The 12,883-nt window shown below is 37.5% G+C and overlaps 1 protein-coding gene across 13 annotated transcripts in view; it reads right to left on the bottom strand.

The window, feature by feature from the left end:
* CEP112 (centrosomal protein 112) overlaps positions 1 to 12,883 on the bottom strand; it is a 470,205-nt gene that overhangs the window by 330,170 nt on the left and 127,152 nt on the right. For all 13 annotated transcript variants that reach the window (XM_049859721.1, XM_049859720.1, XM_049859713.1 and 10 more), the window contains one exon: positions 10,156 to 10,235. In XM_049859721.1, coding sequence (XP_049715678.1) covers positions 10,156 to 10,235 — 80 coding nt within the window. The remainder of the gene's footprint in view (positions 1 to 10,155; positions 10,236 to 12,883) is intronic.

Genomic DNA, 12,883 nt, shown 5'->3' with positions numbered 1-12,883 from the left:
ATATCCCACCTGAATTTAGAGACCATCTCAAGAATAGATTTGATGCATTGAACACTAGTGACCGAAGACTAGATGAGTTGTGGAATGACATCAAGGACATCATCCATGAAGAAAGCAAGAGGTCATTGAAGAGAGGAAAGAAAGAAAAGTCTAAGATGGATGTCAGAGGAGACTCTGAAACTTGCTCTTGAGCATCAAGCAGCTAAAGCAAAAGGAAGAATTGATGAAGTAAAAGAACTGAATGGAAGATTTCAAAGGGCCTCTTGAGAAGACAAAGTAAAGTATTATAATGACATGTGCAAAGAGCTGGAGATGGAAAACCAAAAGGGAAGAACACGCTCGGCGTTTCTCAAACTGAAAGAACTGAAGAAAAAATTCAAGCCTCAAGCTGTGATAGTGAAGGATTCCACGGGGAAAATATTAAATGACGCAGGAAGCATCAAAAAAAGATGGAGGGAATACACACAGTCATTATACCAAAAAGAATTAGTCGATATTCAACCATTTCAAGAGGTGGCATATGATCAGGAACCGATGGCACTGAAGGAAGAAGTCCAAGCTGCTCTGAAGGCATTGGTGAAAAACAAGGCCCCGGGAATTGATGGAGTATCAATTGAGATGTTTCAACAAACAGATGCTCACTCGTCTGTGCCAAGAAATATGGAAGACAGCTTCCTGGCCAACTGGAAGAGATCCATATTTATGCCTATTCCCAAGAAAGGTGATCCAACCAAATGTGGAAATTATAGAACAATATCATTAATATCACACAACAAGCAAAATTTTGCTGAAGATCATTCAAAAGCGGCTGCAGCAGTGTACTGGCAGGGAACTGCCAGAAATTCAGGCCGGTTTCAGAAGAGGACATGGAACCAGGGATAACATTGCTGATGTCAGATGGATCCTGGCTGAAAGCAGAGAATACCAGAAGGATGTTTACCTGTGTTTTATTGACTATGCAAAGGCATTTGACTGTGTGGATCATAACAAATTATGGATAACATTGAGAAGAATGGGAATTCCAGAACACTTAAGTGTGCTCATGAGGAACCTTTACATAGATCAAGAGGCAGTTGTTTGGACAGAACAAGGGGATACTGATTGGTTTAAAGTTAGGAAAAGCATGCGTCAGAGTTGTATTCTTTCACCATACCTATTCTATCTGTATGCTGAGCAAATAATACGAGAAGCTGGACTATATGAAGAACAGGGCATCAGGATTGGAGGAAGACTCATTAACAACTTGCATTATGCAGATGACACAGCCTTGCTTGCTGAAAGTGAAGAGGACTTGAAGCACTTACTAATGAAGATCAAAGACCACAGCCTTCAGTATGGATTACCCCTCAACATAAAGAAAACAAAATCCTCACAACTGGACCAATGAGTGACATCATGATAAATGGAGAAAAGATTGAAGTTGTCAAAGATTTCATTTTACTTGGATCCACAATCAACAGCCATGGAAGCCGCAGTCAAGAAATCAAAAGACGCATTGCACTGACAAATCTGCTGCAAAGGACCTCTTTAAAGTGTTGAAGAGCAAAGATGTCACCCTGAAGACTAAGGTGCGCCTGACCCAAGCCATAGTATTTTCAATCACATCATATGCATGTGAAAGCTGGACAATGAATAAGGAAGACCAAAGAAGAGTTGATGCCTTTGAATTGTGGTGTTGGCGAAGAATATTGAATAAACCATGCACTGCCAAAAGAATGAACAAATCTGTCTTGGAGGAAGTGAGGCCAGGATGCTCCTTAGAAGCAAGGATGGCGAGACTGCGTCTTACATACTTTGGACATTTTGTCAGGAGGGATCAGTCCCTGGAGAAGGACATCATGCTTGGCAGAGTACAAGGTCAACGGAAAAGAGGAAAACCCTCAACAAGGTGGACTGACACAGTGGCTGCAACAATAAGCTCAAGCATAACAACGATTGTAAGGATGGCGCAGGACTGGGCAGTGTTTTCGTTCCATTGTGCATAGGGTCGCTGTGAGTCGGAACCAACTCAACGGCACCTAACAACAACAACAAAGCAAAAAAGTTGATTATATTAACTGTGTTCTCAGAGTTATAAGTTCAAAAGTACACCAGGGTGATGTAAAAGTGAAGGAAGGCCTCCAATACCTTCTTCCCTTTGGTCTTTAACCAACCTGAGTCTCTACTAACTTCAACTGGTTCTTTGACAATGCCACTGAATCATCTAAATTTCTACTTGTTCCACAGACTACAAACAGGCCTACCCTCCTTACATGTGTGTCTTACTTAGCACAATGTAAAAACTGAATGGACATACATAGTCAATGAAAATGTGTATATGTGTATTCTAAAAGACACATATAAAAATGTTCATAGCAGCACTATTAAGAATATCCCCAACCTAGGAACACCTCAAATGGTAACTGATGGTAGAATGGATAAATATACTGTGGCATGTTCACTTTGAAACACTATTCAACAAATGAGAATGAATTAAATGAGAAAGCAGAGACAGAAAGGAACAAAAAAGCTATGTTACACATGGCAATGGAAACTGAGGAAAGAGTTCATTTCTCTATTTCCAAGTATTTGTGTGTCATTAAAGGCTTCAACGTGCTAGGAAATAACTTAGATCTGTTAGAAAACAGCACTCAAAAAATGTGCCACACTGGAAATAAAAATGCACACTTGTAGTCAAAATCTTTTAAAAGTAATCGAATATCCCCAATGAATCAATTATCCTGGACAATTTAAATACATGAATCATTTAATCAAAGAAAATTTGGAATATGGGGCACAAAAGAAAGAGCATCCCACCACACTGCAACACTTCATTCCTCTTTAAACAAATCTCTAGTAGATCAAAACCAAACCAAACCAAACCCAGTGCCATCGAGTCGATTCCGACTCACAGTGACCCTATAGGACAGAGTAGAACTGCCCCATAGAGCTTCCAAGGAACGCCTGGCGGATCTGAACTGCCGATCTTTTGTTTAGCAGCCGTAGCTCTTAACCACTACGCCACCAGGGTTTCCACATGCTCTTTTAGACAGGTACTAAAAGATGCTTTTAGAAGCAGTGAACAAAACAAACCCACTAACAGCATCGTAACGCAAAACGTTTTATTACCTTCCCTTGTCATCTACTTCATCAATAGTTGTCTTTTGTGTCTGTCAGGTAAAATAATACTTTATATGGCAAGCCTCATAAAAATTGAGAACTATAAAAACACTGACCATCTGATGTAAACTTAATTTACCTAAGTCAATTTTAATCTAAAACTGGCCCAGTACAGTGAGGACTATGACAAGAAAGAATATCATCATCTGCCAATACAAGTGCCTAAGTTGGGAAGGGAGCGGAAACCCAGGTTGGTCTACTCTTCCCTGAGCCTACCAGTGGGTTCACCTGGTTAATGCGCCACAAAATTTCCCAGATATGCATCTGACAAATGTCTTGTCTCAGGTATGTTTTGGTGTTTCTACTTTGAAGACCTAGGCACAGTATTTTTCCTTTCCTTTTGATCTCTACATGCAGATCATCCAAATTACAATTTACAGAAGGAACTTTCTGAACACAGAGGACATAAAACAATGAAAATTGGTGGGGACTACACAAGGGCATGGACTGCATCAAGATGTGTGGTTCATTTTAACAATCAACCACGTGGACAAACTCTGTAATCTCTTGGGACGTCAGGCAAGTCACTCAGGCTCCGGGCCCTTAAATGTTGGACTCGAATCCTGGGCCCTTTGATCTGTTTTATCTGTTTTGAACAAAATCAAATAACCATCCAGAAGTTAAGATCAATTCTTCACTTTAGGAAAGTCGTATTTACAATACCTCATTGGCATATCTAGATGGGGCACGTACTATGTAGTATCTTAGTCACCGTTTCAACTTTGCCTCGCGGAAATAAGTTTCATTAGGCTTTGTATTAAGAACATCTGAACCCCACCATGCCTACAAATGACCTAGTACTGAGTCCCAGTTCCTAACTGAGAAAACTCTAGTTTTCATTCTCTGGGTTATTTTTTTTTTAGTTTTCACTCATGTGAAGAGTTCTAAGACCTGACACACCCTAATTTTGACAGATGCTCTATTTATTTCTTGCTTGACTTGTCAAATCCAAACATTTCTCACACACACTAACTAGCCTCTACTTCTCTACAGGAGGAATCATTTCTCAAAATAATAAACATTGTATTTTATTATATAAAAATACATATAAGAACATACACTAAGAGTTAGACTAGCTAAAGCAAACAGAAGAAATGATGACATAAAAGGGCTGAACAGAGGATTTCAAAGGGTGGCTCGAGAAGACAAAGTAAAGTATTATAATGAAGTATGCAAAGGCCTGGAGTTAGAAAACTAAAAGAGAAGAATACACTTGTCATTTCTCAAGCTGAAAGAAGTGAAGAAAAAATTCAAGCCTTGAGTTGCAATTTTGAAGGATTCTGTGGGCAAAATATTGAACAACACAGGAAGCATCAAAAAGATGTAAGCAACACAGAGTCACTGTGCCAAAAAGAACTGGTCGACATTCAACCATTTCAAGAGGTAGCATCTGATCAAGAACCAATGGTATTAAAGGAAGAAGTCCAAACTGCACTGAAGGCATTGGTGAAAAACAAGGCTCCAGGGATTGACTGAATACCAGCCGAGATGTTTCAACAAACGGATGCAGCACTGGATGTATTCACTCATCTGTGCCAAGAAATTCAGAAGACAGCTACCTGGCCAGCTGACTGGAAAAGATCCACATTTGTGCTCATTCCAAAGAAAGGTGATCCAACAGAATGTGGCAGTTATTGAACAATATATCATCAATAAATCACATACTAGTAAAATTTTGTTGAAAGTAATTAAAAAATGGATGCAGCAGTGCATTGACAACTGCCAGAAATTCCAGCTGCATTCAGAAGAGGACATGGAATGAGGGATATCGTTGCTGATGTTGGATCTTGGCTAAAGCAGAAAATACCAGAAAGATGTTTACCTGTGTTTTATTGACTATACAAAGGCATTGAACTGTGTGGCTCGTAACAAGTTATGGATCACATTTTGAAGAAAGGGAACTCCAGAACACTTAATTGTGCTCTGAGGAACCTGTACATAGATAGACCAAGAGGCAATCACTTGAACAGAACAAGGGGCTACTGCATGGTTTTAAATCAGGAAAGGTGTGTGTCAGAGTTGTATCCTTTCACCATACCTGTTCAATCTGTATGATGAGAAAATAATTGAAGAAGCTGGACTATATGAAGAAGAATGTGGCATTAGGATTGGTGGAAGACTCGTTATCAACCTGCATTATACAGATGACACAACCTTGCTTGCTGAAAGTGAAGAGGACTTGAAGCACTCACTGATGAGGATCAAAGACCACAGCCTTCAGTATGGATTGCACCTCAACATTAAGAAAACAAAAATTCTCACAACTGAACTAATAAGCAACATCATGATTAAAGGAAAAAAGGTTGACATTCTTAAGGATTTCATTTTACCTGGATCTACAATCAACATCATGGAAGCAGCAGTCAGGAAATTAAATGACTCATTGCATTGGGCAAATATGCTGCAAGAGACCTCTTTAAAGTGCGGAAAAGCAAAGATGTCACTTTGAGGACTTCACTTTCAGCAAGCAAGGTTGTATCATCTGCATATCATAGGTTGATAATGAGTCTTCCTCCAAACCTAATGCCACATTCTTCTTTATATAGTCTACCTTGATGGATTATTTGTTTGGCATACAGATTAAATAAATATGGTGAAAGGGTACAACCCTGACACACATCTTTCCTAATTTTAAACCACACAGTATCCCCTAGTTCTATTGGAGTGACTGCCTCTTGGTCTATGTACCTGACCCCATGCCATGATGTTCTCAATCACTTCATATGCATGCAAAAGGTGGAAAATGAATAAGGAACACTGAAGAAAAATTTATGCCTTTCAATTACGGCATTGGCAAACAATGTTGAACGTACTGTGGACTGCCAGAAGTATAGCCAGAATGCTCCTTAGAAGCAAGGATGATGTAAGACTTTGTCTCACATACTTTGGACATGTTATCAGGAGGGACCAGTCCCTGGAAAAGGACATCATGCTTGGTAAGGCAGAGGGTCAGCAAAAAAGAAGACCCTCAAACAAATGGACTGACATAGTGGCTGCAAAGATGGGCCAAGCATAGCAACGATTATGAGGATGGCAAAGGACTGGGCAGCATTTCATTCTGTTGTACCTAGGGTCATCATGAGTCAGAATCAACTCGACAACACCTAATAACAAGAGGCAGGCTGGTCTCTAGTACGATTATATGCATTTACGACAACGTGAATTATTTTTTAAATTGATATCTGTAATGACCAAGAACTTCCCTGAAGAATGAAGTAAGTATGTATGGATGTAGCCGTGGTAGAATTTTAAATTAAAAAAACACTTCTCACTAATCAATTTTCTCTCAAAGATACTATTTAGGTCCCTGAAGCCTGGAGTTGAATTAAGAGGGCAGAAAAGCATACTAAGAAAGGAGAAGAATACAAAATTTAACATCAATAAAGGAAAGCTGTATTTAATCTGTAGTGAGTGGTCTACTTACTAAAAGCACTAACAATGTTAAAAATACCCATAATTAACAAAAGATTTTGAATATTTCCTAAGAAATTTATAGGAACAAGATTCGACCTGCAGGAGGAAAGAATAATTATAGGGAAAGAAATTTCTATTGGCTTTCCATTTTCCCAACACGGTGATTAGCGGGGCTTCATTTCTTCTTTTTTCTTCATCTCAACCTTAGAAATAAATGAATTGCAGTTTTGACATAAAAAAGAAGAAAGTAAAAGAAACTTCAAGGTGAAGGCCTTCATGAATTTGCTCTCCTTCTTTCAAATTTCCAAAGGATTAAAGAACATTGTTTTGGCATTAGTGCTTGATGTTTGTTTTTGATCCTTTTCCAGGAGTTGGAGGACATCAGTTTCCCCATGCCATACTTCTATGGGATACAGTATCTTCACATCAGTAGGGATACAGATTCCTACTTTACTTAACCTACTTGATATTTTTAGATTTAACTTCACTTTCATCTCTTAGACCAAGTAACAATTTTTAAAAGTTAGACCTTGTGCCAATGTGGACTAATGCCAGTTGTGGAAATTCGTGTAGTTTTACTGTCAGTATATGAATTAATGAAAATAGACAAAAAAGGTTTCATTGTCAAGATCTTGGTACATGACTGGTCATGAATACTGATCTTTTATTAAAATAAAGTGTTTAGATTTTAATATAAATTTATGGTTCTAAACTTTAAAAGAATTGTACCACAGTTTTACAATGATAATATGCAATCCAGTGATTGCTTCTGAAGAACTTGTAACCTATGTGCGTAACTATAACATACGGATACTTCTGGATGTGTTTAACAATTCAAATAATAGTATTTTCCTAGCAGACTTCTATAACATTTAGAAAATACGCTATTTTCAGATAGAAAGGTTAGGATTCCAACACATATCTTGTGGGGACACAATTTAAATCTACGACATGAATTCTTACTCATATATTCCTATTTTCTCTGATAGCCTCTACTATACATTCAACATACATAGAAAAAATAAACCCTTATTGAGTGAATGAAAGAATGACTACCTAAATGAATAACATCACATTCTAAAGGCGAGATTTTTCACCTTTATGCGTATTTATTAAAAAATTTTTTTTGCTTTCAGCAGAATGGAATTGTCTCCTGGCCAGCTGGATCTAACACTATTCCCAGATTTAAAAGCAGCAGCAGTAACCACCCCACCCCCCAACATATTTTCCTTTGGAAAAATAGCCAACTTGTGCTCTTTCTTTTGAAGTTCAGACCTCACAAAATGTTACTCTGTTACTTTCAGACCAGATTACTTGTGCTATGCTTTAAGATCATCTACGCAAAATGAAGACGTCATCTACTTAGGGAAATGGGAAAAATAGATCTACAGGGGATTTTATCAAAAATTCTAAAACAGCTTCTCTTATCTCCAAGTAAGTTTTGGTATTTGGCAAAGAACTTTAAAGTGCCTAAAGAATGTTACTTGGCTCAGAAAATGATTATGTCCAATTTGTATAGAAACTTTGAGGATTTCAAAGTTCTTTCACTATCACTGAACAATAAAAGATTTTTTTTAAAACAAATAAACTACCAATATCTCACTGAAAAAATCTTTCTAAACTCTAATTGCACTTATTGTCAACAACTTGTTAGTTGCTATTGAGCCGATTCCAATTCACGGAGTCCCCACACGTGCGGAACAGAACCGTACTCCATAGGGTTTTCAAGGCTGGGACCTTTAGAAAGCAGATCGCCAGGCCTCACTTCTGAGCTTCCTCTGAGTGGGTCTGAGCAGCCAACCTTTTGGTTAGCAGTCCAGCGCTTAAGCATTTATGTCACCCAGAAATTCCTCAACAACTTAATACCTAATTACTCTAGGTATTTCAAGTGCCTAACCGGAACTATAAAATTGTTAAAGACAGCATTATGTCTTAGAATATCTCTGCCAAACCTTCTGTTTTTTTTCAGTATGATACTACAAAATGCATATACACTGTAGGTGCTAAACAAATGTTTGCTGATTTATTGTTAAGGTCTTTTTCTATAGGAACATAAAATTCAAATCAATAACCCAATAAAGACAGTATAAAGAAATTGCCAAAAAAAAAAGAGACAGAGAAAAGTATGGTAAACTTAGTAAGTGAAGGAAGTGATTAACATTTTAAAGAAGAAAACAATTTAATTCATGGTGAATAAAGGGAGCGCATGCCATCCATAAAGAGAACAAGAATATCCTAGTTGTATCATTATTCAAGCTTAAGATACAGTTATTTGTCTTAAAATTGACTGAACATTTTACCTCTCTTATGGTTTCATCTAATTCATACTTGGTGATTTGAGCAAATCAGCAATAATCCTTGTGTAGAGGAGAAAACTGACCTCTTGTGATGTCACAGAGCACAAATTATTTTAAGATGTTCTATTCAGCAACTGAGCCAATATATTTTACTAACAATCTTTAACTCAGGAACATTTTTCTTGCTTCCCCAAACATCCAAACAGGAACGACGTACATAAAGTCCAAAGAGAACACCAAGGATCAAACAAACTTAGTATCAAATTCTATCTAGGAAAATTGCATAACCATTTCCTCTCCTCACTACTATTAATTAATTGACTCTGGTAGTTACCTAGGTGTCTTAAACTCAAGGAAGTTTTCCTTCCTAAATCACTTTCTCAGGCCAGGTACCCTGCTGACTTTCCTCCTACTAAGGCTCTCATCACCCTGTATCGTAATTGCCAAATTTCTTTAGTATCAGATTATAGATTCCTCTGGCAAGGGACTACACATTGCCTGGAACATAGTGGGAACACAATCAATATTTATTGAATGAATCAATATCTTTTAGCTAAAAGCTGCAGGGTAAAACCTAGTTATAAGTAGAGCCTAATCATTTATTGGACCCCTGGCGGGCACAATGGTTAAGAGCTATGGCTGCTAACCAATAGGTCAGCACTACAAATCCACCAGCCACTCCTTGGAAATTCTATGGGGCAGTTCTACTCTGTCCTATAAGGTCGCTATGAGTTGGAATCGACTCGACAGCAATGGGTTTTTTTTTTTTTTTGGTTTATCATTTAGTACGTAAATGGAGAAGACAAATAAGACCTAATACATTTTATGTGTTTAAATATTAGATAATAAGACAAAATCTTTCCTAAACAATACTTTCATAGTAGTCCATATTCAAACATAACAACCGGAACTTTCCTTACCCCAATTTCTCAACAAAATCTACAGACGGTCTTCTAAGAGGTTCTAAGACCTAAATTTCTTCTTCTTTTTTTTTTTAATCTGTTTTCATTTAAGAGTAGGAAGGTATCTGAAACCACTGAGCTCTATTTTCTTACATTCCTATCACTTAAAAACAGCTGAGTTGATTTTTCCTTTTTAAAAAAAAAAAAAATTACTGGCTAGTAATAAAATTCTGAAAGTGGAGATGTGTAAAGGAAAACTGACTCTAAATGATAATATGGCTCTTATTAAAATATGATCTTATGTTATAAGTTACTTAATGTGGCTCACAGTTTAGTGTGTAAGTATCTCAAAAAAATTTTTAATATATTACAATTTTACTCACTTCAAAGCTTCCTCAAATTTACGAATTTTTTTTTGAGCATCTTCTTTTTCTTTATCAAGTTCCTCCTGCAAGTCATGAACCTGCCATGACAAAGACACATAAAACTTACTGAAAGAAAAGTTCAATTTACTCAAAGGAGAAATGCAAACAATGAAATCATAATCTTAAATCCACTTTTAACAGAAAATTAGATTGAGATTACTTCAAGATTGAGACTTGGTTAATCATAATCATTTACCATAGAATGATTTCAGGACTTCCAATTTTCTGCTCAAAGCTAATAATAGATTGACTTTACCTGCATGTGGATTCTCTGTTAAACTGATATGCAAGAAATAAAAAAAACAAAAACAGGAGCAATCACTATTGAACAAATTTTTAATTACCTACAATCCAAGGGAAAGAGTCTGACTAGATTCAAGAGAGTACAATAAATAATGTTCCTGTATTTCCCAAAACACATACGAATTATGATGAAATCGGGAGCCCTGGTAGTGCGGTGGTTAAGAGCTCAGCTGCTAACCAAAAGGTTAGCAGTTCAAATCCACCAAGTGCTCCTTGGAAACCCTACGGGGCAGTTCTGCTCTGTCCTGTAGGGTCGCTGTAAGTCACAATCAAGGAGTCCTCTCTTCCACTGCTTGAATGAGTCGGGAGAAAGCTGTCCCCTCACCACCCCTGATGAGAATATCTTTCCTAAATGAGTAGACAGTATGGCAACATCAATAACGGGATGCAAATGAAATTTCTCTTTATAGAAAGCTCTTCATATGGAAATGTAGATAAGCCTACCCATGTGCATAGTTTAAGGCTCTTACGAACGGAAATGGAAACGTTGGTACGGATGGAGGGAAATGAAGGCACAGAACAGCAGCTATGGTTCCACAAACACGGGAACTGAGGGTGGAGAACCTAGCTGGTCAGTAAGAAACCTCGTACTTAGTGGGCAGGAATACAGAGCGGCCGGTTGGAATTCAGAGAAGGCTGAAGGTACAAGTGGGATGTGGAGGATGGGGAAAGAGTGACAAGGACAGCAACAAAATACATACCCTGTGACTAAGTATATCAGGTACTAAGCTGTGCTAGCCAAAGATACCTGTAGTCATTTATATTACTTTGGATGGGATCTACATTTTTTTTTTTACCCTTTCCTTTTATAATTTTCTTTCTTTCTTTTTTTTCCTTTGGTGTTTTAGTAAAAAAAAAAAAAAAAAAAATGATGATTATGATAATAATTACAATCAACTGTCTGCTCGTAAACTAAAAGGATGGAAAGAAAACTTTCCATGAGAATATCAGAAAGCTTCTACTGGCTGCTATGGCAGCAACCACCAAAGTGAGAAAAAAAAAAGAGAAAAGCAGACAGGAAATGCAGGGTAGCAGATGGAGAAGGTGGACTATCAGGAGAATTAGGAGATCAGAATTCCTCTCATCCCATATCTTAAAAATGGTAAATTTGAGTACTTCATGAGCTTTATTTTTCTTATTGGAAAGAGTGAAAGCAAATTTTTGCCACTACATTTGTTTTACTTGAGCTAGAAAAAGAAAAGGAAAGTATGTTGTTCAAAAATTTACCAGTTCAAGATTGAAATGGTCTTATTTATCTTAGCTCTCTAGTATGTACTACAGTGCCTGGCATGTAGTAGGTATATTAAATTGGAGTAAAAACATTACTAAAGCAACAGAAGCACCATTCCAACGCTACAGAGGTAGCCAGTTAAATAGCTCGCATCAAGTCAATTCCGACACATGGTGATTTATGTACAGCAAAACAAACTGTCGCCCAGTCATGTGTCATCCTCATGATTACCGGAGTGTTCATCATTGTGGCTCCTGTGCCAATCCATCTCGCCGAGGGTCTCCCTTCTCCTCACTGGCCCTCTACTTCACCAAATATGATGGCCTCCTCCAGCAATTGATCCCTCTTGATGATATGTCCAAAGCAAGTGAGTCATCTCTAAGGCTCACTATCCATTAACAAAACAGAGTGTAGGTTTTGTGATGCTGGAGACTGTGCCAACAGTATTTCAAATACCAGCAGGGTCACCCACGGTGGACAGGTTTCGGCAGAGCTTCCAGACAAAGGCAGACTAGGAAGAATGGCCTGGTGATCTACTTCTGAAAATTAGCCAATGAAAACCTTATGGATCACAACAGAACATCATTCAATTATGTGAAGATTTTGGAAACATGTTTTTATATCAATAAAATCCTTTTTTCAAATAAAAATCTTAAGAGAAAGGTAAAAAAAAAAAAACAGGCAAAAGTAGATCTATTCAAGTGAAGGGGGGGAATAGCTGGGAAGAAAGTTAGTGAGAGAAAGTAGCAGTATAATAAAGAGAAAGTAGCAGTAGCACAGTTAAAGTCCCAATTGCTATTTTCTGCTGGTGTTTATACTTATCTGTTCTTTTAATCTTTCTGTGTTAATTAATTTTAAGTCTCTTTTATCACACAGTTGGATTTGGGTTTTGACCAGGTTAGTTGGCCGTCTGTTTTCACTAGCCTTAAGCATTAAACATCCTCTTTGTCTATTATTTTAATTAGAAGCTGACAGAGGATGCATTAGTAACTCACACACAGATGTTACTTTGAGCCAAAAGTTCACTCTGAATCTATTTTAGTTTTTCTTCGACACATGCCTTTGCTCTCACTACATAAACAAACACATAGAGATGCAGAGACTGCACAGACATAGGTAGTTGAATAAAAAGGATCGTATTTAAATTCAAGT

Source organism: Elephas maximus, chromosome 19 (assembly GCF_024166365.1).
Source record: "Elephas maximus indicus isolate mEleMax1 chromosome 19, mEleMax1 primary haplotype, whole genome shotgun sequence".
Classification (NCBI taxonomy): domain Eukaryota; kingdom Metazoa; phylum Chordata; class Mammalia; order Proboscidea; family Elephantidae; genus Elephas; species Elephas maximus.
The sequence above is the reverse complement of the archived record's forward strand: the minus strand, read 5'-3'. Positions and strand labels throughout refer to the sequence as shown.